Source organism: Pelobates fuscus, chromosome 13 (genome assembly GCF_036172605.1).
Source record: "Pelobates fuscus isolate aPelFus1 chromosome 13, aPelFus1.pri, whole genome shotgun sequence".
Taxonomy (NCBI): Eukaryota; Metazoa; Chordata; class Amphibia; order Anura; family Pelobatidae; genus Pelobates; species Pelobates fuscus.
The window spans coordinates 43996220-44022760 of record NC_086329.1 but is presented as its reverse complement, the minus strand read 5'-3'; the positions used below and the strand labels follow the sequence as shown (position 1 = coordinate 44022760).

Here is a 26541-nt window from a genome sequence, read left to right as displayed (position 1 = left end):
ATGGGCAGGGCTTGAAAGAGATAAAGTAGTCTCGGTAGAAAGTTCATTTTTACTACTTGAATTCTACCCAGCCAGGATATGTGCGGGAGGGCCCACTCCCTCATTTCTGTGCGAAATGTAGCTAGCATCGGGGCGAAATTCGCTGTAAAAAGTTTCGATTCTTTTACGGTCAACCAGGTGCCGAGGTATCGGATTTTATCTGTGGCCCATTGGAATGCAAAACTCCGGCGGAGTTGTGCGATTCTCCTTGTGGGTAGGCTGATGTTTAAGATATATGACTTTGAAAAGTTAATCTTGAAACCCGACATCCCTCCAAAGGTCTGGAACACCTGTACCAGGTTAGGGAGGGAGACTTCCGGGTTCGTTATGAAAAATAGTAGGTCATCCGCGTAAGCGGCTAGTTTGTGTTGTGTGTCCCCTATGTGCACTCCCTTAATGTCCGGGTGGTGTTGGATGGTGGTTAGGAGGGGTTACAGAGCCAGAACGAATAATAATGGGGATAGGGGACACCCCTGACTGGTACCGTTGTATATTGGGAATGCCTCTGTGGGTGCCCCGTTGACCAAGACATGTGCTGTCGGATGAGTGTATAGGGCCTTAATCCATCCTTGCAGGTATGGTCCCATTCCCATGTGCGTCAGCGTCTGGAACATGTAGGCCCAGCAAACTCTGTCAAAGGCCTTCTCCGCATCCGTGGACAGTAGGAGAAGGCCTGTGTCATCCCCTGACTTCCTGTCCATAATTGTGAGGGCCCTAATGGTGTCGTCCCTAGCTTCACGACCCATTACGAATCCCACCTGATCCGCATGAACCAGGGAGGGTATGTGTGTCTGGAGCCAGGTCGCCTGGACCTTCGCCAGCAGTTTGATGTCATTATTTATGAGGGAGATGGGCCGATAGCTCCCGCAGTGTTCCCGGTCCCTGCCCTCTTTCGGTATTATGGTGATGTTAGTCATGAGTGCCTGTGCAGGAATTTCGTGTCCCTCCCTGATGGCGTTGAACATGTCTAGTAGTAGGGGCAGGGGCGTATTAGCCGCGAGGCAAACAAGGCATTTGCCTTGGGTGGCATTTTTCAGGGGGTCGGCAAAAAAGCCGCCCCCCAAATGCCCAAGGCAAATGTCTTGTTAGCCTTGCAGCTAACAGACATGCTGGGTCGCTGCTGGGCGGTCGGGCGGCGCTCTTGGGCGGGCAGCGAGGGAGCACTTCCTCTGAGCTGTCTGCTCAGCTCCCTCGCGCGCCCCAGAGTGAGGCTGGGAGCCGGAATATGACGTCATATTCCGGCTCCGCCTCCCAGCCTCACTGTGCGGCGCGCGAGGGAGCTGAGCAGACAGCTCAGAGGAAGTGCTCCCTCGCCGCCCGCCCAAGAGCGCCGCCCGACCGCCCAGCAGCCACTGGACCACCAGGGAGAAAGATGACCCCCCCAGCATTCCCAAAGGTAAGGAGGCTGGGGGGGTTAAAGTAAAAAAAAAAAAAAAGTGTTAATGTGAGTGTGAGTGTCTGTTAGTGAATGTGAGTGTGAGTGTCTGTTAGTGAATGTGAGTGTGAGTGTCTGTTAGTGAGTGTGTGAGTGTCTGTTAGTGAGTGTGTGTCTGTTAGTGAGTGAGTGTGTGTCTGTTAGTGAGTGAGTGTGTGTCTGTTAGTGAGTGAGTGTGTGTCTGTTAGTGAGTGTGAGTGTGTGTCTGTTAGTGAGTGTGAGTGTGTGTCTGTTAGTGAGTGTGAGTGTGTGTCTGTTAGTGAGTGTGAGTGTGTGTCTGTTAGTGAGTGTGTGTGTGTGTGTGTCTGTTAGTGAGTGTGTGTGTGTGTGTGTGTGTGTCTGTTAGTGAGTGTGTGTCTGTTAGTGTGTGTCTGTTAGTGTGGGTGTGTCTGTTAGTGTGGGTGTCTGTGTCTGTTAGTGTGTGTTTCTGTTAGTGTGTTTGCCTGTGAGTGTGTCTGTTAGTGTGTGTCTGACTGTGTGTGTCTGTTAGTGTGTGTGTTTGCCTGTGAGTGTGTCTGTTAGTGTGTGTCTGACTGTGTGTGTCTGTTAGTGTGTGTGTTTGCCTGTAAGTGTGTGTGTGTGTTAGTGAGTGTGTTTGTCTGTTACTGAGTGAGTTTGTCTGTTAGTGTGTGTGTTTCTGTTAGCTAGTGTATGCGTATCTGTCAGTGAATGTGTGTGTGTATTTAGAATGCGGGGCGGGGTAAAGGTTGGGTGGGGGTGGCGCGCGGGGGGGGGGGGGTGCCTGAGTTTTGTTCTGCCTAGGGCAGCACAAAACCAGGATACACCACTGAGTAGGGGATACAGGATCTCGGCGTAACTTTTATAGTATTTGAAGGGCAAGCCGTCTGGACCTGGGCTTCTACCCGGTTTTGTAGTTTTAATTGCGAACACTAGTTCCTCCATGGATATTGGTTCGTCCAGTTGGTCAGCCGTTTCGGCCGCTAGGGAGGGGCAGTCTATGGGTCGTCAGGTAGTTATCTATGGAGGTCTGGAGCGATAGTGTCTGTGTGTGGGCGTGGAAGGGAATATAATTCCGCATAGTATGTGCGGATGAATTCCTGAATTTTGGCAGGGTGTCTGTGTAGGACCCCTGCCTTGTCGCGGATCCTATCTATGTACGTGTATTGTCTTCTTTTGTCTAGCATGCGCGCCAGGAGCTTTCCGCTTTTGTTTCCATGTATTACGAAGAAAGCTCTGTGTCGCAGTGCTTACCTTTGGTGATTAGTATGGAGGAGAGTGGTCAGTTCCCTCCGCATGCGGAGGAGTGTGGCCTGATGTGTGGGGAGTTGTTGTTGCTTGTTAAGTGTATCTGTTTGTTGTATATCAGACAGTAACGTGGCCATGCGGGTCTCTCTCTGTTTCTTTAGGATCATGCTTTTTTGGATAAAGTGTCCCCTAATGACACTCTTGTGTGCCTCCCATCGTATGGTGGGGGAAGTCTGTTCACTGGTGTTATTCGTGAAATAGTCCTGCAGTGTCTTCTCTATGTCGGAAGTGATAGTTGGGATAGTGAGCATTGATTCATTTAGTCTCCACTTGGAGATTTTGGGCCTATAAAGGGGGGAGTTTCATTTAATGGTCACTGGGGCATGGTCCAACCACGTCATGGTGTCCTGGTCGGCTTGGAGTACCAGCGATACGTGGTGGTTGGGAACAAATAGATAGTCTATGCGAGTGTAGGAGTTATGAGGGTGAGAGTAAAAGGTGTAATCCCTTTCGTCAGGGTGGAATGCTCTCCAACAGTCCACTAGTTTCGCTCTGGTCAGGAGGGCCTTGATTGCCGTAATATGTTGTGTGGGGATGTCTGTGTGAGTGCCCTAGTGAGGAGTCCCATTTGGGGTCTAATGTAACGTTTAGGTCTCCGCCTACTATTAATATGCCTTCCTGGAAACCCGCAAACGTGCGGAGTGCCCGGGCTAGAAACCTGTATTGCCCGCGGTTTGGGGCATAGAGGTTGGCTAAGGTGTATGCCGTGCCCGCGATGGTCCCTTTAAGGAACAGGAAGCGACCCTCCGGGTCTGTTAGGACCCCTGTTTCTAGAAAAGGGAGGCGTCTATGTAAGGGTATTGCCATTCCCCGTGATTTACCCCCCTGAAAGTCGCTGTAATATCCCTTCGGATATTGTTGATTTGTCAGTGTGGGTTGCGACCCCGCACGGAAGTGGGTCTCCTGTAGAAACACTATGGAGGCTTTAGCTGCTCTGAAATCTTTATGGGCCCCGGATCTTTTTTCTGGTGTGTTAAGTCCCCTGGCGTTCAGTGTGAAGATTGTGAGAGGAGCCGGTATTAAGGACATGCTGGATATGTGCCTTTCCCTCAGAGGGGATGTAGTCACTTCCGTCTGGTATTGAAATTATGGGATGGGTGAACTTGGGGAAAGCTGGGAAGGTCAAAGGGAAAGAAGGGAAAGGTCGCACCCACTGGGTCTAGAGACCGGGTACGGATAAAAATCGCCCTGTGCGGCGAGTTATGGGTTCGAGCGTTGGGGGCCATTGGATCCCCCTCCCACCCGTGGGTAGGGGGTGCACTGCACACCCAAGTCTAAACGCTCCAGCCAATAGGGTAGCAAAGGAGTCCAAGAAACCCCAAGTGGGTAGAACCGAGCGGGCCCAGGGCGCTCCCAGAAAGATCGTCACGTTCCGCTACGAGCCCCCGGAGTTCCACCCAGTCAGGACATCCCATCTTACGGCTCTCCATGTAGGAAGTGTAGCCTATGTTGAACCTCCGTGAGCTAATGTCTGCAGGGTAATTATCGTCCGGCCCACTGGTGTGATGTGGTGTTCTGCACCTTATTTCATGTTGTCTGCCGCCTGGGGTCGTCCACTCATGGTGTGCGAGGCACCCTAGGAACTTAGTATAAACAACCAACTATGTACAATGAAGCCTTAGGGCCCTACCATGTCCCACCAGGAAGCCGTGTAGGTCCACCCCTCCCCTTCCCCATCCACCCCTTCCCTCCCATCCCCTCCGGAGTCTCGTGTTATACGTTAACCAGGCCTATACCTCTTCTCTATATGTTGGGCACCAACGGCCCGTTTACCAGTCGTTCCGACCATAGCTTACTCCCCCGGGGGGTGTTCCGCCTGGCGTATATGTGTGTGATCCGGCACGTGCCCCTCCATTGTGTGCCGGTCCCTGACAATGCCCCTGCATGGCCAAGACTAAAACTTTGGGGCTCCGGACACCAATTGCTCTCGGGGGGAGGTCTGTGATATAGCTGCGTGGGTAGTATGTTCTTTTACCCCAGTATGGTGTGCTGGGCTCCCCTGACCCCATTACTTGGCATGTCGTTGGTAACAACAAGTCGTACTCCAATACACCTACGTGGGCGTTCTGGGTGCACTCCCCAGGGTCTGCAAGTCCCAAACTACACAAGGAAAAAGTATCAAGTCCAGAACCCGTAAGCGTCCAATCCCCTCCCTTCGTGCAGTGCCCATCCAGGATGAGCAACCTTGTTGGGCATGGGGCCTCTCTCGGCTCGTATCCCCCCCCCTTGCTTGGCCCGCTGTCCTTGGGTAGTAGGTAAGCGTGGTATCCATGTGCCCCCCTTCCCCCTGAGGTATACTTGCGGTATGGGTGTGAGGAAAGGAGATTCGTCGCCAGACTCGGGAGTGGAAGTCCATGTCTACCCGGCATTGCTCGTACATAGGGTACGGGGGTGAGAGTCCGGCCGTATCAATCAGGGTCGGTGTTCAAGGCTTCTGGTCGGAGCCTTGTGGGAGAAATAAAGCCTCTCGTTCACAGCATGGGGCTTGTTCTTATCTTCCCAGAGGGCGGCAGATTAGGTGTCCCCGCGGGTCGTATCGTCTGCGTGCGGGGAGTCCACAGCCGTTGGGGTTTGGGGCCTGCGCCTTGTGGCCTAGGACCATCCGTGTAGAAGCGTAGCGGGTTCGGCCAGATGAGCTTCTCCGGCGACAGATGTAACTCCCGTTGGATCGTCTCCAAGTCTTCAGCCCCCGTGACCATGAATGGACCATTGGGTGTTGCTATTTGAAGGCCCGTGGGGAAGCATCAGCGGTACCTGATGTTGCCGGTCTGCAGCTGTCTGGTGAAAGGCCACAGGGCCCGCCGGTACGCCAGGGTGGCAGGGGACAGGTCCGGGTATAGCTGGATTTCGGAACCCTCCAGCAGTACCTTTTCGGTGCCACATGCCTTGCGGAGGATCTCCTCCTTAAGCTGGAAATTCTCCATACAGCATATGATATCTCTGGGAGGTCCCCCAGGGGGTCCCTGGGGTCGTAGGGCCCTGTGAGCTCTAACGAAGCCCATGTGTGCCTGGGGCGGTCTGGCCAAAAGCTTGTTGAACAGCTCCAGCAGTGTAGTCTGGACCGGGGTGTTCCTATCCAGCTCCTCAGGGATCCCCCTCACACGTATGTTCTGTCGCCTGCCCCTGTTGTCGAGGTCCTCGATATGCAGGGCCATTTGTCTCATCACTGTGGTGTGGTGATGCAGTGTGTCCGTGTTAGCAGACTGTGCCACTGCCATGTGGTCACAGTCCGCCTCGAGCTGTGCGACTCTCTGGTTGAGGCCTTGCAAGTCATCTCTCAGCGCATGTAATTCCGTCGTGATCGCCGTGCGCAATTCAGCGTTGGCCGACCTGAGGTCTGTTTTCGTTGGTAAATCCTTCAGCAGGGCAATAAGATCTGGTGCTGCGGTATCACTCGTGTCGTGTGCCGCATGTGTCAGTTCCCCCGTTGGGGATTGCGGGCATAAAATGTCCGACGCCGTGGAGTCGTTGGAGGCCTGCGGATCCATATTCCGCCTGTGTGAGCAGGTAACGTTTCATATTCGGGGTCGGACCCCCCTTTGGGGCATCCCCCGGTCGTTGGGTATGTGAGGCTCGGTGAGTCTTCCCCATCACTGCGGTCAGAGTGCGGTTTGGAGGAGGTTACGGGCTGAGCCTGCGGAGAGCTCGTGAATATTTTTTAGGGGTCCCACCCGCCGCGCTGGGGGGGGAGGACAGTAGGCCCCCCCCACATTCTTATTTATGGCCCCCACCCACCGCTCAGGGGTGGGGGACGGGGGAGGACAGTAGGTCCCCCCCCTTATTGTTATTTAGGGCCCCCACCGCTCAGGGGTGGGGGCCGGGGGGAGGACAGTAGGTTCCCCCCCTTATTGTTATGGGCCGGGGGGAGGACAGTAGGTCCCCCGCCCCCTCATTGTTATTTAGGACCCCCACCCGCCGCGCAGGGGTGGGGGCCGGGGGGAAGACAGTAAGTCCCCCCCTTATTGCTATTTAGGGCCCCCACCCGCCACTCTGGGGTGGGGGTTCGGGGGGAGGACAGTAGGTCCCCCCACATTCTTATTTATGGCCCCCACCCACCGCTCAGGGGTGGGGGCCCGGGGGAGGACAGTAGGTTTCCCCCACCTCATTGTTTTTTAGGGCCCCCACACGGCACACAGGGGTGGGGGCCAAGGGGGGGAGGATAATAGTCCCCCTCATTATACTTTAGGGTACTAGGGTTTTTTTTTGTGTGTATTTTATTTTTATAGTGAGCAGCCACTGGCGAGTATTGCAAGTAGGGGCAGAATTTACAAATACTAAGTTATCTTTACTTATTTGTAAATGTGGCTGAAAGACTTTCAGCCTTTTGGTAGATAACTACCCTAATACCGTGGGAAGTAGGGAGTTATCTACTACGCAGCTGCAAGATGCAGCCACAGCACGAATAGGATCGGAGTTTTATTCATTCTAATGAAATTGCGATTGGAACAAAGTCCCGAATTGCGTTCTAACACAAATGGAGAAACTGTTCTCATTCTGTTAGGACGCAGTTCGGCAGTTTTGCCGGCGTTTTGTCTAAGTGACATGACATTCGGCAATACTGACAGGAAGTATCGTGGGAACAGGGAGGAAAGCTAAGGATTATGGGAAAATTGCTCTGACCACCGGAAACGAAGCACACTTTGCTCCTCCGCTGGTCATGGCGTACTTTGTCATAATCTTTAAAGAAAACTAGAGCAGACAGGAAGAAATGAAGAACAGATCCTGAGAGAGGGAGAGAAGAGGAATCGATTGGGGAAAGGTAAGTTCGGCATGACAGTGCCGCTTTAATTCATAAATGGTAGAGAATTGAGCAGTGAGACTGCAAGTGCATAGTCTATATACAGGGCTACTCAAACCTTTTTCTTATTCTATTTTTTTCTTTATATTGTCCTATTGGAAATTGGTTACCATATTTTTCTGTGTATAAGACGCCCCCATGTATAAGACAACCCCTATCTTTTTGAGCCCAAAATTAAGAAATACAGATTTTAAACATCTATAGCACTGAAGTCCAGTTTGGCTGATCAAGATCCCCACCGGTCCCAGGCCCCCTCTCACTCCCTGAGGTCCAACCACTGGTTTCCTGAGCCATTGTCTTGCTGCTGGCTCCAACAATGCCCACTGCCCACGGTACCCTATGGGGGATGCTCGGAAGAGGCCTCACCCTGCTGCTTCTATCTGTAGTCCGGAACCGTGAGGTCTTGGCGTGGTCCAGAGTGATGCGAGGAAGAATGCTGTTGCACAAGATCTCCCAGACCCACGCACACAATCGTTCAAATTCACAGAGAAGCGCCTCCTCTGCTTCAAGTATGTCAGCAGGTTGCAGAGCTGTACAACACAGCCTATGCCTGGCAGATGTGAATCCAACAGTCATCTGAGTGTTCTGTCAGTGAGTAGCCATGTTTTGTGCCCAAACTACGCTGAGTAAGTACCGTAAGTATTTGGCTTGATAATTAAATTTTTGAAGGCGCACTAGCCACATGGTTGGATGTCAGGCCCCGCACACAAGTGTGTTTTTATTTTATTTTATTTTTTTTTAACCCCTGCAGTTACATTCAGTGTATAAGACAACCTCTAATTTTAGACTAAAATAATTAAGTTTAAAAAATAATCTTATACACAGAAAAATACTGTAATTGGTGTCCCCCTTATTGCTTTTGAAAACCTTATAATATAAAGATATAAAATATATTTGAAATCAGAGGCTCTTCTAAATAAGAAAGCTGGGGTAGCAGGGAGATAGGGAAGATATAGGCTTCCTTGCAGGTATGCACACAATGCTGTCTGCATGAGTAAAAGCTGATTACATTTGAGTGCAGTAATTTTTTCAGCAGAATTAACATTAGGCAGCCCTGAATAAAGTTGCAGGATGCTTAAGCCAGATCTGCTGGGGGTAAACTAAGCCCCTGTCAAAAAAGTGAACATATCTCTGTATCTGCAGCAGTGAAACATCACACATACAGATTATTTGATTCAAGACTACTTCTAAAAGCAGAAGTAATCATGAAGTAGGCGTACCCATTAATGAATGCTTTAAAGTGATACTGTCATTTGTGACCCTGAAACCTGGTCACCAAGAGGTATATCTAGGGTCTCTAGCGGCCGTGGCGAGGAGCTGTATCGGCCCCTTCCCACTCCGCGCCCCATTTTGTAGGTGTTGTTCCACATAGTATGAATCTTATATAAGTGCTCCACCATGTAAAGGGAAGCTAAACAAACAGATCTAGCATTATATTTTGTTTCACAATCCTTCCTGTCCCATAAAAAAAAATAATAAAAAGGAAATAAAAGTTCCTGAGGTTTCTTAGGAACAAAGTCCTGCCAGTCTTTCCCTCACCTCTATTGAAATCAGTGTAAGGAGAATGTATTAAGTCCTGATGGTCCAGTGCGGTCCCCTACCCCTTCCATTCATAAACCCCCCCACCCATACCATTCATAATCCCCCCTCTACCCCTTCCATTCATAGCTCCCCCTCCTCTACCCCTTCCATACATAAATCCCCCCCTCTACCCCTTCCATTCATAGCTCCCCCCTCCTCTTCCCCTTCCATACATAAATTCCCCCCCTTTACCCCTTCCATTCATAGCTCCCCCTCCTCTACCCCTTCCATTCATAGCTCCCCCCTCCTTTACCCCTTCCATTCATAGCTCCCCCTCCTCTACCCCTTCCATACATAAATCCCCCCCCCTTTACCCCTTTCCCTTCCATTCATAGCTTCCCCCTCCTCTACCCCTTCCATTCATAGCTCCCCCCTCCTCTACCCCTTCCATTCATAGCTCCCCCTCCTCTACCCCTTCCATACATAAATCCCCCCCTTTACCCCTTCCCCTTCCATTCATAGCTTCCCCCTCCTCTACCCCTTCCATTCATAGCTCCCCCCTCCTCTACCCCTTCCATTCATAGCTCCCCCTCCTCTACCCCTTCCATTCATAAATCCCCCCCTTTACCCCTTCCATTCATAGCTTCCCCCTCCTCTACCCCTTCCATTCATAGCTCCCCCCTCCTCTACCCCTTCCATTCATAGCTCCCCCTCCTCTACCCCTTCCATTCATAAATCCCCCCCTTTACCCCTTCCCCTTCCATTCATAGCTTCCCCCTCCTCTACCCCTTCCATTCATAGCTCCCCCCTCCTCTACCCCTTCCATACATAAATCCCCCCTTCTACCCCTTCCATTAATAGCTCTCCCCTCCTCTACCCCTTCCATACATAACCCCCCTCCCCTCTACCCCTTCCATTCATAGCTCTCCCCTACTCTACCCCTTCCATACATAAATCCCCCCTCTACCCCTTCCATTCATAGCTCCCCCTCCTCTATGCCTTCCATTCATAGCTCCCCCTCCTCTACCCCTTCCATTCATAAATCCCCCCTTTACCCCTTCCATTCATAGCTTCCCCCTCCTCTACCCCTTCCTTTCATAGCTCCCCCCTCCTCTACCCCTTCCATACATAAATCCCCCCTTCTACCCCTTCCATTAATAGCTCTCCCCTCCTCTACCCCTTCCATACATAACCCCCCTCCCCTCTACCCCTTCCATTCATAGCTCTCCCCTACTCTACCCCTTCCATACATAAATCCCCCCTCTACCCCTTCCATTCATAGCTCCCCCCTCCTCTATGCCTTCCATTAATAGCTCCCCCCTCCCCTCTACCCCTTCCATTCATAGCTCTCCCCTACTCTACCCCTTCCATACATAAATCCCCCCCTCTACCCCTTCCATTCATAGCTCCCCCCTCCTCTTCCCCTTCCATACATAAATTCCCCCCTCTACCCCTTCCATTCATAGCTCCCCCCTCCTCTACCCCTTCCATTCATAGCTCCCCCCCTCCTCTACCCCTTCCATACATAAATCCCCCCTTACCCCTTCCATTCATAGCTCCCCCTCCTCTACCCCTTCCATTCATAGCTCCCCCTCCTCTACCCCTTCCATACATAAATTCCCCCCCTCAACCCCTTCCATTCATAGCTCTCCCCTCCTCTACCCCTTCCATTCATAGCTCCCCCCTCCTCTACCCCTTCCATTCATAGCTCCCCCCCTCCTCTACCCCTTCCATTCATAGCTCCCCCCCTCTACCCCTTCCATTTATAGCTCCCCCCTCCTCTTCCCCTTCCATACATAAATTCCCCCCTCTACCCCTTCCATTCATAGCTCCCCCCTCCTCTACCCCTTCCATACATAAATCCCCCCCTCTACCCCTTCCATTCATAGCTCCCCCCCTCCTCTACCCCTTCCATTCATAGCTCCCCCTCCTCTACCCCTTCCATACATAAACCCCCCCCCTCTACCCCTTCCATTCATAGCTCCTCCCCTCCTCTACCCCTTCCATTCATACCTCCCGCTCCTCTACCTTTTTTTTTCTTATAGAGCCGGCGCCTGAGGTAATGGTAATGCCGGCTCTGCTCTGCTCTCCCACTACATACTTGCCCTGCCATTTTACCTTACCTAGCAGGGGAGGGTACCTCTCATTCTCCAGTGGCGGTGGGCGTGTTGAGTCACGTGACACCCGGCTCTTCTACGAGTGTCACGTGACACCCGGCTTCCCCCCCTTTACCCCTTCCATTCATAGCTCCCCCTCCTCTACCCCTTCCATTCATAGCTCCCCCCTCCTTTACCCCTTCCATTCATAGCTCCCCCTCCTCTACCCCTTCCATACATAAATCCCCCCCCCTTTACCCCTTTCCCTTCCATTCATAGCTTCCCCCTCCTCTACCCCTTCCATTCATAGCTCCCCCCTCCTCTACCCCTTCCATTCATAGCTCCCCCTCCTCTACCCCTTCCATACATAAATCCCCCCCTTTACCCCTTCCCCTTCCATTCATAGCTTCCCCCTCCTCTACCCCTTCCATTCATAGCTCCCCCCTCCTCTACCCCTTCCATTCATAGCTCCCCCTCCTCTACCCCTTCCATTCATAAATCCCCCCCTTTACCCCTTCCATTCATAGCTTCCCCCTCCTCTACCCCTTCCATTCATAGCTCCCCCCTCCTCTACCCCTTCCATTCATAGCTCCCCCTCCTCTACCCCTTCCATTCATAAATCCCCCCCTTTACCCCTTCCCCTTCCATTCATAGCTTCCCCCTCCTCTACCCCTTCCATTCATAGCTCCCCCCTCCTCTACCCCTTCCATACATAAATCCCCCCTTCTACCCCTTCCATTAATAGCTCTCCCCTCCTCTACCCCTTCCATACATAACCCCCCTCCCCTCTACCCCTTCCATTCATAGCTCTCCCCTACTCTACCCCTTCCATACATAAATCCCCCCTCTACCCCTTCCATTCATAGCTCCCCCTCCTCTATGCCTTCCATTCATAGCTCCCCCTCCTCTACCCCTTCCATTCATAAATCCCCCCTTTACCCCTTCCATTCATAGCTTCCCCCTCCTCTACCCCTTCCTTTCATAGCTCCCCCCTCCTCTACCCCTTCCATACATAAATCCCCCCTTCTACCCCTTCCATTAATAGCTCTCCCCTCCTCTACCCCTTCCATACATAACCCCCCTCCCCTCTACCCCTTCCATTCATAGCTCTCCCCTACTCTACCCCTTCCATACATAAATCCCCCCTCTACCCCTTCCATTCATAGCTCCCCCCTCCTCTATGCCTTCCATTAATAGCTCCCCCCTCCCCTCTACCCCTTCCATTCATAGCTCTCCCCTACTCTACCCCTTCCATACATAAATCCCCCCCTCTACCCCTTCCATTCATAGCTCCCCCCTCCTCTTCCCCTTCCATACATAAATTCCCCCCTCTACCCCTTCCATTCATAGCTCCCCCCTCCTCTACCCCTTCCATTCATAGCTCCCCCCCTCCTCTACCCCTTCCATACATAAATCCCCCCTTACCCCTTCCATTCATAGCTCCCCCTCCTCTACCCCTTCCATTCATAGCTCCCCCTCCTCTACCCCTTCCATACATAAATTCCCCCCCTCAACCCCTTCCATTCATAGCTCTCCCCTCCTCTACCCCTTCCATTCATAGCTCCCCCCTCCTCTACCCCTTCCATTCATAGCTCCCCCCCTCCTCTACCCCTTCCATTCATAGCTCCCCCCCTCTACCCCTTCCATTTATAGCTCCCCCCTCCTCTTCCCCTTCCATACATAAATTCCCCCCTCTACCCCTTCCATTCATAGCTCCCCCCTCCTCTACCCCTTCCATACATAAATCCCCCCCTCTACCCCTTCCATTCATAGCTCCCCCCCTCCTCTACCCCTTCCATTCATAGCTCCCCCTCCTCTACCCCTTCCATACATAAACCCCCCCCCTCTACCCCTTCCATTCATAGCTCCTCCCCTCCTCTACCCCTTCCATTCATACCTCCCGCTCCTCTACCTTTTTTTTTCTTATAGAGCCGGCGCCTGAGGTAATGGTAATGCCGGCTCTGCTCTGCTCTCCCACTACATACTTGCCCTGCCATTTTACCTTACCTAGCAGGGGAGGGTACCTCTCATTCTCCAGTGGCGGTGGGCGTGTTGAGTCACGTGACACCCGGCTCTTCTACGCAGAACGGAAGGGGGAGCCAGCTCCCCCTCCCAGTGTACTGTGCAAGCGGTTTCCTAATGCAGCCTGGGGGGCGCCAGGAGAGCAAGCTGAGTCTGACAAGTTATTTTTGCGCCCCTGGCAGGCGCTGATCTGGCCAACTCCCCTCCTTCATCCTGCGCCCCTGGCGGGCGCTGATCTGGCCTACCCCACAGTACGCCCCTGGATTCATCTGTTATCTTTCTATGCACCACTTTTGATAGGCTCATACCACTGCATTCCGGGTTGGAAATACTGTGACCAAGTTGTCTAGCCATCACTGTTTTGCAATTGTCAGTTACTCAGATCTTTTTTGCTTGCCCATTTTTTTCTGCTTCCAACACATGAAATTCAAGAACGAAATGACTCACTTGCTGTCTAATATAACTTACCCCATGACTGGTGCCGTTGTAACAATATAGTCGTTGTTCTAACTTGTCACTTGTTTTAATGTTATGTCTTCATCTTCCAGGAGTCATGTCAGACATGTACAAAATGGGGTCATGTAATAGATCTAATGCAATAAGGTGCCATATGCATCTATTGTGCATCATGGAAGACAGCTGATAGGAAATGGTAGCATGTGGCAGTGGAAGCTTTGCCTATTGACAACTTTTGCCAAAAATCAAATCCTTCACGAAATTTTACCTTTTTATGAAAACCACAAAAGCGACATTGCCACTTTTAACCACTTAAGGACACATGACATGTGGTACATGTCATGATTCCCTTTTATTCCAGATGTTTGGTCCTTAAGGGGTTAAAGACAAGGGTTATTACATTATTCATTAATGTTGACTAGTTGGCAAAGAAATTGCGACATGTGGGACAGGTATTTCTCCAGACATGCTACTTCAACCTGAAGTTTGTAACTCCCTTGTATACTTACCACATCTCACTATTTAACTAGTAGACTGAGTGCATCGGGGCAAGAATTTACACTTGTTGAAATCTATTAAAGATTAAATTACCCCCCACACTGTGCAAATTCCTCCTGCATTTAAAGTTCTGTCTTTGGTTTGCCCCCCTGTGCCCATAGACTGCTGCATTGTTTTTATAATATATTATAGCAAACTTAAGATGACATTTCATTTTACTTAACTCTCTTTAATCTTGTTTTTCAGACATTATTCGAGTACATCTTCCATCATGAAAATGACGTGAAAAATGTAAGACTTTACTACATTTCAGACCTAAAACTATATTTTACACAAATAATTTCCTTTGAAAAGCAAGTGTATGATTGGCCCCTCATGTGCTTACCTTGTTCTCTTTCCTAAACCATGGGAACTTTGTGTAGTACCCGGTGTCATTTTTTTTTATTATTATTTTTTTTTTATTGTGCTAAAATTGGAGGCAGATATAGATAGACAGACACTTAATGAGATAATAGTGATTTCATGTTAAATTCTAGTTGGTTTTTTTTGTTGTTGTTGTGTTTTTATGTTTAATACTTATAAACTCATTTTATTGTACATCAGGGGCCAGCAATAGTTTATGCTAAACCGTGCATTTTCTGGTCTCTGACCATAATTAGAATTACCTGAATTCCGATTTGCCTAATAGCAACAAGCAGCCTATGAGGATACAGCTTTTAAGTTCGGCCAATTATGCGTTTTAATTTAAATTTGTATCTCTTTCAGCCCCTTATGGAAGTGTAAAAGTGTATATTAAAAAAAATAGCTTATATTCTCCTTGTTAAAGATGCCTTGTTTTATCGTCAGGCCCTGGAGCTTGCAGCACAGGCTACTGAGCATGCACAGTTCAAGGACTGGTGGTGGAAAGTTCAGCTTGGGAAATGCTATTACAGGTACATGTGCATTTAACTCCTTGTGGTTATGTTTTGCTTACCTAGGGAATTTTAAAGGTAGACGTCTTTATCCAAATAAAAAAAAAAATGAATGAAAATCACTGTTTAGTAGATATGCCCCAAATGAAAACTTGCATGTATTTCATTCTGCATATTTTTACTGGGGGTATACCTAAAAACAGCTTGCAAAAACTGCATTTCTCTTGCCTGCTGGCTTTGCAAGCCCTCCCCTTCTAACCCCACCCAGACTTTCTGTGGCTGTCCAATCACAGACTTCCAATGCAGCTCAGTGAGAAGACTTGGCAGGTGCTCTGAAAATACAGTGTTTACATGAGAGAGGCTGCTGAAGTTGTTCAGGTGACTATAGTGTCCCTTTAACTTATAGAAGTGTCCGTTTCTATTGAAATCTGTACTTTTTGCAAAATGAAAAAAGAGGACACACTCTTAGCACACAAAGCTTTTCAGCAAGCGAAAGTTGTTTAGGGGTCTGGAGTGACCCTTAAACACACATCTCAGTGCCTGATGTGCTGAGAAAATCAATATCCCGTATTTCCCATATTCTGTCGTTAAGACCACTGTAACCTATGACAAACATGAATCCCCTTGGATTAATGTCCATTACACATGACGTCTACAGTTGTAAATCTCACCCTATTTTTCTTTATGCATATCACTTCATGAATTAGAACTGTTGACCTATAAGTAGAATTCATATGATGTAGACATTAAATTGTGTGTTTCCAGGAAAACCTGGTGGATTTAATAACTCCAGTTGTGAGATTTCATGAAGGAATAATATGACAGACAGTGTGTTCTCTGATATTGTTTGCATTTTAAAATATTGAACTCATTTATGAGGAATGTGATCCTCTTTTGCAACCTCAAGAGTTACAATCTCCTGGAACTACATAGATAGGTGCACAGAGGTAGTGTTCTAAAAGTGGAGCAGTCACCTTGGAAAACAGTGGAATCTTCTTGCTGTGTGCTCCCTTTGTAGCAACTGGCTATAACTCTATATAAAATACATGTGTTGTATCTTTGTGTAGGACAGGGTTACTAATGCATCGTTTCCACTGAGCGGAACGGTTCGGGGCGGTACAGTTTGGAAGCGTTAGAAAGGTCCAGCCTATTCAGGTGAGCATTTCCACTGCAAGTCAGACCTTCAGGGGCCATGCGGGGTTTAGGAAAAATCCCTAGCGTGTCATTTGTCGTGAGCATTGACGTTTTCCTGTCTGCCAATCAATGGATTGTATAGTGTGACGTTAGTAGCTCCACCCTAACCATACCGTACCAATCCCTATGGCCCTACATCTGAAGGAGGACCCGGAATGGTGCGTTTCAGTTCGGTTGTATGGGCCACTTTCATAATGGAAACACTCAAAATAGCGTACCGACCCGAACCGATCCACTCAGTGGAATAGCAATAGTTACATAGCTGAAAAGAGACTTGCGTCCATCAAGTTCAGGCTTCCTCTCATATTTTTGCAGTTGATCCAAAAGAAGGCAAAAAACCTAGTCTGTAGCACTTCCAATTTTGCAACAAACTAGGAAAAAATTCCTTCTTGACCCCAAAATAGCAGTCAGATGTCTCCTTGGATCAAGCAGCTATTACCCCACTAATTAGAAATGATATCCCTGTATGTTATGTTTTTGCAAGTATTTATCCAATTGCATTTTAAACATCTGTAGTGTCTCTGACAAAACCAGAGTCAGTTAGTTATGAAATGAGATGCATGATAAATTTCAATCCTCATGGTTTTATACTCATGGCTTGTCATTTTTCTGTAAAGGCTTGGGTTATACCGGGAAGCTGAGAAACAGTTTAAATCTGCTCTGACTCACCAAGACATGGTGGACATATTCCTGTATTTGGGAAAAGTAAGTGAACAAATGGAAAATGGGGTGTATGTGTTTTGTTTGTTTAGGTTTTTTTTTTGTGTGTGTGTGTGTGTGTGCGCAAGACTAGTACATTAAATGGGACATGTATAAACATATTATTTAGGCCTGCAATTCTGAGATGCAGTTCCATTAAAGAGGATTCAGTGTGGTATTTCCATTAAAGACCAAATTGCTAAATTTAGACTAAAGCTCTGTCTATAACAGAGTTGGAGATTTTTTTCTAAACTGGGGATAAGCAGTGCTCGGCACTCCAGATGTTGTAGACTACATATGCCCTGATGCTTTGCTAGCATTAAAGGAGAGTACCCATTTTCGTTCAGTAACCTAGGCCTGGAAATCAGTGTTTTTAGGTACGATTGGGTAAGTAGAATATTAAAGCGGCACTGTCATGCCGAACTTACCTTTCCTCAATCTCTTCCTCTCCTCCCCCTCTCTCGGGATCTGTTATTCTTTTCTTCCTGTCTTCTTTAGTTTTCTTTAAAATCATAAGACAAAGTAGGGACTCTGTCTTATGGAGGATTCCTCCGCTTGACCAGCTCTGACCAGCGGAGGAGCAAAGTGTGCTTCATTTCCGCTGGTCAGAGCAATTTTCCCATGATCCCTAGCTTTCCTCCCTGTTCCCACAATGCTTCTTGTCAGTATTGCCGAACGTCCTGTCACTTAGACAGAACGCCGGCAAAACTGCCGAATTGCATCCTAACAGAATGAGCACTGTTTCTCCATTGGTGTTAGGATGCAATTCGGTACTTTGTTCGGATCGGAATTTCATTCAAATGAATGAAACTCCGATCCTATTCATTGCTGTGGCTGCATCTTACAGCCGCTTAGTAGATAACTCCCTAATTCCCACGGTATCAGGGAGCTATCTACTAAAAGGCTGAAAGACCTAAACTGGTCTTTCAGCCAAATTTACTAACACCAAGTAAAAATGACTTGGTATTAGTAAATAATATGCCCCTACTCGCTATACCGCGAGTAGGGGCATGTCTAGTAAGCAGTGAGCAGCCTGTGGCTGCTCACTGTAGAAAAAAAAAAAAAAATATTGCCCCCCACCCCTAAATGACGGGTGGGGGCCGTAAAGTAAAATAAGGGAGGGAGACCTATTGTCCCCCCCCCGGCCCCCACCCCTGAGCGGTGGGTGGGGGCCATAAAGATAATGAGGGGGGGGGGACCTACTGTCCTCCCCCCCGGCCCCCACCCCTGGGCGGCGGGTGGGGGCCACAATGGTAATAAAGGGGGGGGGGGGACCTACTGTCCTCCCCCCCGGCCCCCACCCCTGGGCGGCGGGTGGGGGCCATAATAGTAGTGGGGGGGGGGACCTACTGTCCTCCCCCCTGGCCCCCACCCCTGGCCGGCGGGTGGGGGCCATAATGGTAATAAGAGGGGGGGGACCTACTGTCCTCCCCCCCCTGGCCCCCACCCCTGGGCGGCGGGTGGGGGCCATAATAGTAGTAGGGGGGGGACCTACTGTCCTCCCCCCCGGCCCCCACCCCTGGCCGGCGGGTGGGGGCCATAATAGTAATAGGGGGGGGGACCTACTGTCCTCCCCCCCCCAGGCCCCCACCCCTGGGCGGCGGGTGGGGGCCATAATAGTAGTAGGGGGGGGGGGACCTACTGTCCTCCCCCCCCCCGGCCCCCACCCCTGGCCGGCGGGTGGGGACCATAATGGTAATAAGAGGGGGGGGGGGACCTACTGTCCTCCCCCCCCGGCCCCCACCCCTGGGCGGCGGGTGGGGGCCATCATAGTAATAAGAGGGGGGGGACCTACTGTCCTCCCCCCCCCCCGGCCCCCACCCCTGGGCGGCGGGTGGGGGCCATCATAGTAATAAGGGGGGGGGGGGGAGACCTACTGCCCCCCCCCCCCGGCCCCCACCCCTGGGCGGCGGGTGGGGGCACTAAGTAAATTCCCCCCCCCATCAAGGTGACTAGGGGTGCCCAAGCCCCTAGTCACCCACCCCCCACCCCCCACCCAAATAAAAAATGCCCCTACCTACCCCCTCACCCTAAAAAATAGTGAGGGGGGAATAAAATTGCTAACCTGTTGCTCGTGTTTTTTATTTTATTTTTAGTTCGACGGCTATGATGGTTTTTTATTTGGTCTTTTTTGGGGCTGAAAAATGAAGATTTTAGAAAAAAGAAGACGTCGAATGGTAAGTTTAATTTTACTTTACAGGTTAGCAATTTTATTCCCCCCTCACTATTTTTTAGGGTGAGGGGGGTAGGTAGGGGCATTTTTTATTTGGGTGGGGGGTGGGTGACTAGGGGCTTGGGCACCCCTAGTCACCTTGATGGGGGGGGGGGGAATTTACTTAGTGCCCCCACCCGCCGCCCAGGGGTGGGGGCGGGGGGAGGACAGTAGGTCCCCCCCATTATCGTTATGGCCCCCACCCGCCGCCCAGGGGTGGGGGCCGGGGGGGGGGTAGGACAGTAGATCCCCCCCCCCCCTTATTACTATTATGGCCCCCACCCGCCGCCCAGGGGTGGGGGCCGGGGGGGGAGGACAGTTGGTCCCCCCCTTTTTTCCATTAGGGCCCCCACCCGCCGCCCAAGGGTGGGGGCCGGGGGCTGGAGGACAGTAGGTCCCCCCCCCTCCCTATTACTATTATGGCCCCCACCCGCCGCCCAGGGGTGGGGGCCGGGGGGTGGAGGACAGTAGGTCCCCCCCCCCTTATTACTATTATGGCCCCCACCCGCCGCCCAGGGGTGGGGGCCAGGGGGGGGACAGTAGGTCCCCCCCCCTATTACTATTATGGCCCCCACCCGCCGCCCAGGGGTGGGGGCCGGGGGGTGGAGGACAGTAGGTCCCCCCCCCCCTTATTACTATTATGGCCCCCACCCGCCGCCCAGGGGTGGGGGCCTGAGGGGAGGACAGTAGGTCCCCCCTCATTCCCATTATGGCCCCCACCCGCCGTCCAGGGGTGGGGGCCGGCAGGGGAGGACAGTAGGTCCCCCGTCCCCCCCTTATTACCCTTTTTTTTTTTACAGTGAGCAGCCACAGGCTGCTCACTGTTTAGTGGACATGCCCCTACTCGCGATATAGCGAGTAGGGGCATTGGGGAGATTTTAATCTCCCTTGTGCTATTATGGGGGTCATATTGACCCCCATAGAGTGAGGAGGGGACCTGGGGGGCTTATGAAGTGGTGGGGAGCACAGCTCCCCACCGCTTCTGTCTTTACATATTACAAGGAGGGAGCTGCACGCCGGTAGCTCCCTCCTTGTAATAAACTGATCGAACAAACGAACACTGATACACAGTGTTAGTTTGTTCGTCTGATTTTTTTCTATTCATTCATTCGTCTGTCTGATGAATGAATGAATAGATGAAATTCCCGTTCGCATGTCCAGATGTTTCACTGGGCATGTGCGGGAATCTCACAGTCTGTGTAGTGTGGGTAGATGACGTGTCCCACAGGGACTTCACCTACCCACACAAAGATGGCGGCGCCCTGAATATAGATCGGGGCAGAAAATAAAGAATAAAAAATAGGTAATGTGGGGGGCATAGGGGCATTTGGGGATGACTAGGGGGTCGATTGGATGTAGTTGAGGCGGGAGGGGGGTTAAAAAAAAAACGGAATTCGGCATGACAGTGCCGCTTTAAGGCAAGCATTAAAGCATGGTGCTGGCAGTTTGTATGTGCAACATATCCATTTGAAACTCTGCACATACAGACTTAAAGCTCTTTTCTGCTGGAGGTGTAACTTTACCTGTTGCAGTGTCCTTAGGCAACAAGAATTTCAGGCTAGCTAATGTTAATTTTGTGTATGTTTGGCTTCCGTTGTCATCATGCATTGCATACTAGCGACAGACACGCCATGGCGGCAAAGATTTAGTTGCTGTCCAAGTCCTCCTCGCAGCCTCTACTGCCTGATATTCTTCTCCCTGCAGTTTGGGAGAGTGGCATCACCAGAGGAGGGTCGGGTCGCAGTGAGAAATTGGCCTGTCTTTTTATTGTATTTTTTTAATTTTTTTATTTACTTTGGTGGGGGTCATGGCCGTAAGGGTTACGCTGTTGTTTTTGGTTAGAGTAACCCTTTAAGCCTCTTTCTCTTTACAGATCTAGTGCTTGCTAACTTGGTTTAATTTGTAAACGGCTATTGATATATTGAGATTGTTCAGTGTTACATCTGAAATAGAAATGAAACTCTTGTGTATATATTTAATAAAGATTTGTCCAATAATTTAGTATCATTCATGATGTTTTGCCAGCCAAAGATCATGCAGATATTTTGAATATTGTACTGAATGCACTGAGGAATGTGCCCAACCATCTCCCTGCAGATAGTGCCCTCTGCTTAATGTCTCTCTGGTATTAGAATTAACTGCTGCCATTTAGCTGAAAGCAAGGACCTAGTAGGGCTCTCGAAGATGTCAGCAGCCATTAATTCTGCACCATGAGGCACTCTGCACTGTGTCTATACACAAATGTCTTAATTGAATGCTGAAGCCAATCATTGCCCTAGATCAGTGATGGCGAACCTATGGCACGTGTGCAAAAGCTGGCACGCAGAGCCCTCTCTGTGGGCACGCGGCCATAGGTTGGCGGTAGGGTGCCCAGCAGTATATTCAATGCAAGGCTACCTTGTTAGCCTTGTGTCCTGGGGGGCCCAATAGCTGGCCATCTTGCCACCTTTGGGCCCCCCACAAGTCGGGTGGCAGCTTCTATTGCAGGCTTGCAGCGAGGAAGTGCTGGAGCCTGACATCAGACCAGCTCTCCCGGCATCACTAAGCGGCGCGCAAGGGAGCTGAGCAGTAAGATCAGAGCTCCCTCGCCGCCTACTCTTTCAGTTCGCCCCCTGCCTGCCTGTCCAGCAGCACAAGCAGCCCCACTGGACCCCAGGTGAGGAATCCACTCCAGTTCTCCCATGAAGGCTGGGTGGAGTTAAATTAAAATAAAAAATAATTATAGTAATTTGTGAGTGTTGGAGTAAATGTGTATGAGTATGTCTGTCAGTTAATGTTTGTATGTATGTCAGTGTGTGTGTGTGTCTGTCAGTTAATGTGTGTATGTATGTGAGTATGTATGTGAGTATGTGTGTGTGTATCTGTGAGTGCCTGTGTATCGGTGAGTGTCAGTGTGTAGAATTGTCGTATTTAATTGCCGTGTTGGCACTTTCAATAAAAAAAGTTGGTTTGTATTGCGGTTTAGGCACTCAGCTAAAAAATGTTCACCATCACTGCCTGCAAAATTAAGCCTCTGTGCTGTATTGCAACTTTTTACAACAGCTAGAGCAATTAATAAGAGTAATATGTAACATGCTTTCTGGAGCCAGCATTTTATTTGCATTGGGATATTTTTGTCTGCAACTGGTTTCTCTTTTTATCAGGGTGATTTATTATTACAATTATAATATTTGAGGAAATGTGACTTTAATCTGACCTGTATTTGGTTTTTTGATGTAAGGGGAACTGACACATTTAGTAAGACTCCAAAAATGTACCACTAGTAGTGTAATATTTCCTTCAGTGAGCTTATTTCTTGTCCTATAGTACATATCACAGAGGAACAGTACTATTTAAAGCATCTCTTTTATTTATTTATTTTTTTTACAAAAATATAATTTCCTGAGCAGGCACATTTGTTTGATTATTGTGCCACTTTTAAATGCTTTCTGTAGAGACGTTAATGTTTCGGTTCATTCACAAAGTACTACGTCTCTATTTGACAAATTTTTCCACTTTTATTTGACTCCATTTCAAATCAGCTGATAGAAAACACAGTTTTAAGGTGAACTTTATCAACCAAATTTAAACAGCTTTGACTCAAATGCGTCCCAGTTATTTACCTGTGATCTCAGCTGAATGCAAATCAAAAGCCAGCAGAACGTCCCTGCTATGAGGTTAAAAAAATAAATAAATGATTCCAGTAATGTAAATGTGGTGTGATGAGGTGGCTTATTTTGGGTTGGGAAGGCTTTTAGTTATTAGTCAAATTACATCTCGGTTTTATCAAGAGATTGACCAAATTGTAACGGGATTTTAGTTGCAATTTGGCTAATTGTAAATAGCAGAATTAGCCAAAGTATATAGAGGTTTGACTGACATTTAACAAGATGCCCAAACACAATTAGTTGCAAGTGCAAATATTGCTGCAGCATCTGAATTTGCTTTACGTGACTAGCAGAACGAATTTCAAATAGCAAACATTGCCTTTCTGTGTTTGCTTGTGCGTTCCTGTCTGCGGCTTTGTGCATGTCTGTGTGTGTCTGTAATAACTGTGATTGTGTCAAGAGATATGTTAATGAGTGAAGTATGGGGAGAGGCCAGGGTAGGGCTTATTATAATTATAAGTGGGCTCAAGCCCTGGGTGTGGCTAATACAGTTCCATAGCTAGAGCAACTTTGCATATAGGTGATACATACTACCGCTACAAAATTAGAATATATGGTTACCATGGCTCATGCAAGGGTTTGGCAATTGAATTAAACAATTTAAAGGAACACTATAGTCACCTAAATTACTTTAGCTAAATAAAGCAGTTTTAGTGTATAGATCATTCCCCTGCAAGTTCACTGCTCAATTCACTGTCATTTAGGAGTTAAATCACTTTGTTTCTGTTTATGCAGCCCAAGCCACACCTCCCCTGGCTATGATTGACAGAGCCTGCATGAAAAAAATAACTGGTTTCACTTTTAAACAGATGTAATTTACCTTAAATAATTGGATCTCAATCTTTAAATGTAACTTTAATCACATACAGGAGGCTCTTGCGGGGTCTAGCAAGCTATTAACATAGCAGGGGATAAGATCTTAATTAAACAGAACTTGCAATAAAGAAAGCCTAAATAGGGCTCTCTTTACAGGAAGTGTTTATGGAAGGCTGTGCAAGTCACATGCAGGGAGGTGTGACTAGGGTTCATAAACAAAGGGATTTAACTCCTAAATGGCAGAGGATTGAGCAGTGAGGCTGCAGGGGCATGTTCTATACACCAAAACTGCTTCATTAAGCTAAAGTTGTTCAGGTGACTATAGTGTCCCTTTAATCAATATGGTTTCTAGGCCACATTAGTGAGGGGTCTCCAGTCACTAAGTGTGCAATCTGAATTTGCCAAGTCAGGAAGCTGATGTTTCTGGTTATCTCCAGTTTCTTACATAATACATCATTAATTGACAGCTTCTGCCTACTAAATTAAATACACATACTAAAAGTCTATTCACAAACTGCAACAGAGCTTTAGTGACACAACCATTATCTATTTCAATGTTTACCCAAATATACTCGGTCAGAACTGTGTTTTGATGCATCTAATTAATTCAGTGCTTCTTTCACAGTAGCCAAGACCAATTTGCATGGCTTAATACACATGCAGTACACAGGGCACCCAACTTTCACCTCAATGGGTATCCAAAAGTAACATTTTACTAGGAGGCTCCCAATATGGTGTTAGTGCCATATCCGTACACCAGGACAGGAAGTAAATCCATTTTAATAAATAGTCACAGCTGGACCAAATGCCATTTTTAAAGCTACATGTCAAAGAAGTGTAAACCATCTTATTCTTTATTTGACAGGTCTACATACGGATGGATCAGCCCCTGACTGCTCTCTCTCTTTTTAAACAAGGATTGGACAGATTTCCTAAAGAAGTGAACCTCCTATGTGCAGTGGCCCGGATTCATGAGGTTGGGTGCATATTATTTTTAAGTTAACAAATAGTGCTGCTACCCCAAATTTTGGGGAAAAAAATAATGATAGAGCTTGAATGAAAGAGAATTTTTTTTAGAAATACCTCAGCCTTTAATGCTGTTTCCATAGTTTCCAAAACAATTTGTCAGTAGGTAAAATACAGAAAACCGCACACTGAGATATCCAAGGGAAAATGTTCAGGAGACAACTCTTTGCTGGTTCAGGTTTATTACAAAATTAAAATAACATGGCTAAAGTGTACAGACTAAGTTTTAGTGAATGGCCACAGTTCTACAAAGAATTAAGGAATGGCATTCAGCTCCCACTGATAAATTATGGGTGACTCTAGATAAACCGTAAGAACCAGGTCATTATAGCGAGAGTGCGGCATCGAGTGAAGGCTGTATCGACTCCACAGGATAATGATTCCCCCTATCCTCTAAACAATGAGAACATGGGATTCTTTACGTGAAGAAAAACATCTATCCCAGAAACCGAGCCCACTCATCCCACTAACATTTAATGGGATCTGCCTGGTCCTTTCTAGATCAAGATGCATCTATGCCATTAAGGAAAATAGTCGGCAATATGGGAGCCCAGACCCACATGCAAGTATTCAGATATACCCAACTGAAGCATTTTTTACTTGAGTATACAGAGGTCCCTATCAACACCTATTGGTAGGAAACTTGGAGTCAAGAAACTTATTTAAGTCAAGATGGGAGCATCTCACGGCCTCAACTTTATCAGACACACAATGGAGAAAAATCCTCATACTGCAATGGAAGAGCTCGATTAGCACGAAAATTCAAGAAATTAATTATAAACTGATATCTCTTTGGTATCGTACCCCCATCTTGCTACACAGAATATTTTCTATGATATCGGACACCTGTTGGAGATGTGAGTTAGAAACAGGTTCTTTACGGCATATTTGGTGGGATTGCCCTGGTATCAGACTCTTTTGGAAAAAAAATAGAGGAGATAACATTTTTGAGGAAGCGCCATGCTTTGCACTTGACAACTCTATCTAGTTATGAAAAAAATCTATCTTATGACACCTGCTCAATGCTGCTAAATTGTTGATACCAGGCCCCGAACATAGAACAATAGCTGATAAAGGTAGTGGAAATCCAATCCGCAGAAGCTATTCAAGCAGACCTACTGGGATACAAGGAGAAACATACTGAACAATGGGGCCCCTGTTCATATTTGGCACAAGGCACTCTCATTGGGGACACTCATGCCACCACCTGAGGGTGTTAGTGGGCAACCTGGACGCCTTCTCACTTATTCTCTCTAATCTTTTGTTCAACTTCCCTAAGACTACCTGTTCTTATAGCTTTTTATTCCCCCTACAATTTAACTACTTATGTCAGGGATGGACAATATATCATCCTAAGCACACGCGTGAAAGGATGAGAGACACAATTTATTAGGAGCAGGATGTGGGGAAGACCCGTAGGGTATGAGTAGCTGGTAGAGGAGTTGACAAGTGGGGTATGGTTAAGAACTATAAATCTTGAAATACACTCAGTAATAGCTATACAGCCACAGTAACAAGACAGACGCTTCTGGATTTTACTCAAAATATAATTAAGATTAACTAAGACTATATGATCGGAATCCATGTTGAAAAGAACCACCCTCTTATCACTCAAGAGGAAAGAGCTAGCTTTAATTATGTCCTACCATCCTAAGGTGCAGACTACACTTGCGATATTATGAAACAAGACACATTGGGCCATAAGGTTAATGGCATAAATACAAAATCACAGTCCAGAATCTCCGGGCGGCTTTGTGTCTTGAGAGGGGGGAGGACGGGGATGGGTGATCGCTGGCTCTCCGGGCGTTGTGGGTGGCACTCCCAATGTGTTCTTGTATTTTTTTTCCCGCTTTTTCTATCCTTCACTATAGATAAATGTAAATTGCAGAAGGTGGTGCCCACGAC

At 48.4% G+C, this 26541-nt stretch overlaps 1 protein-coding gene across 2 annotated transcripts in view; it reads left to right on the top strand.

The window, feature by feature from the left end:
* The window catches only part of TTC8 (tetratricopeptide repeat domain 8), an 86433-nt gene that overhangs the window by 45940 nt on the left and 13952 nt on the right, over positions 1–26541 (top strand). For both annotated transcript variants that reach the window (XM_063440387.1, XM_063440386.1), the window contains 4 exons: positions 14378–14422; positions 14978–15063; positions 16854–16941; positions 24476–24586. In XM_063440387.1, coding sequence (XP_063296457.1) covers positions 14378–14422; positions 14978–15063; positions 16854–16941; positions 24476–24586 — 330 coding nt within the window. The remainder of the gene's footprint in view (positions 1–14377; positions 14423–14977; positions 15064–16853; positions 16942–24475; positions 24587–26541) is intronic.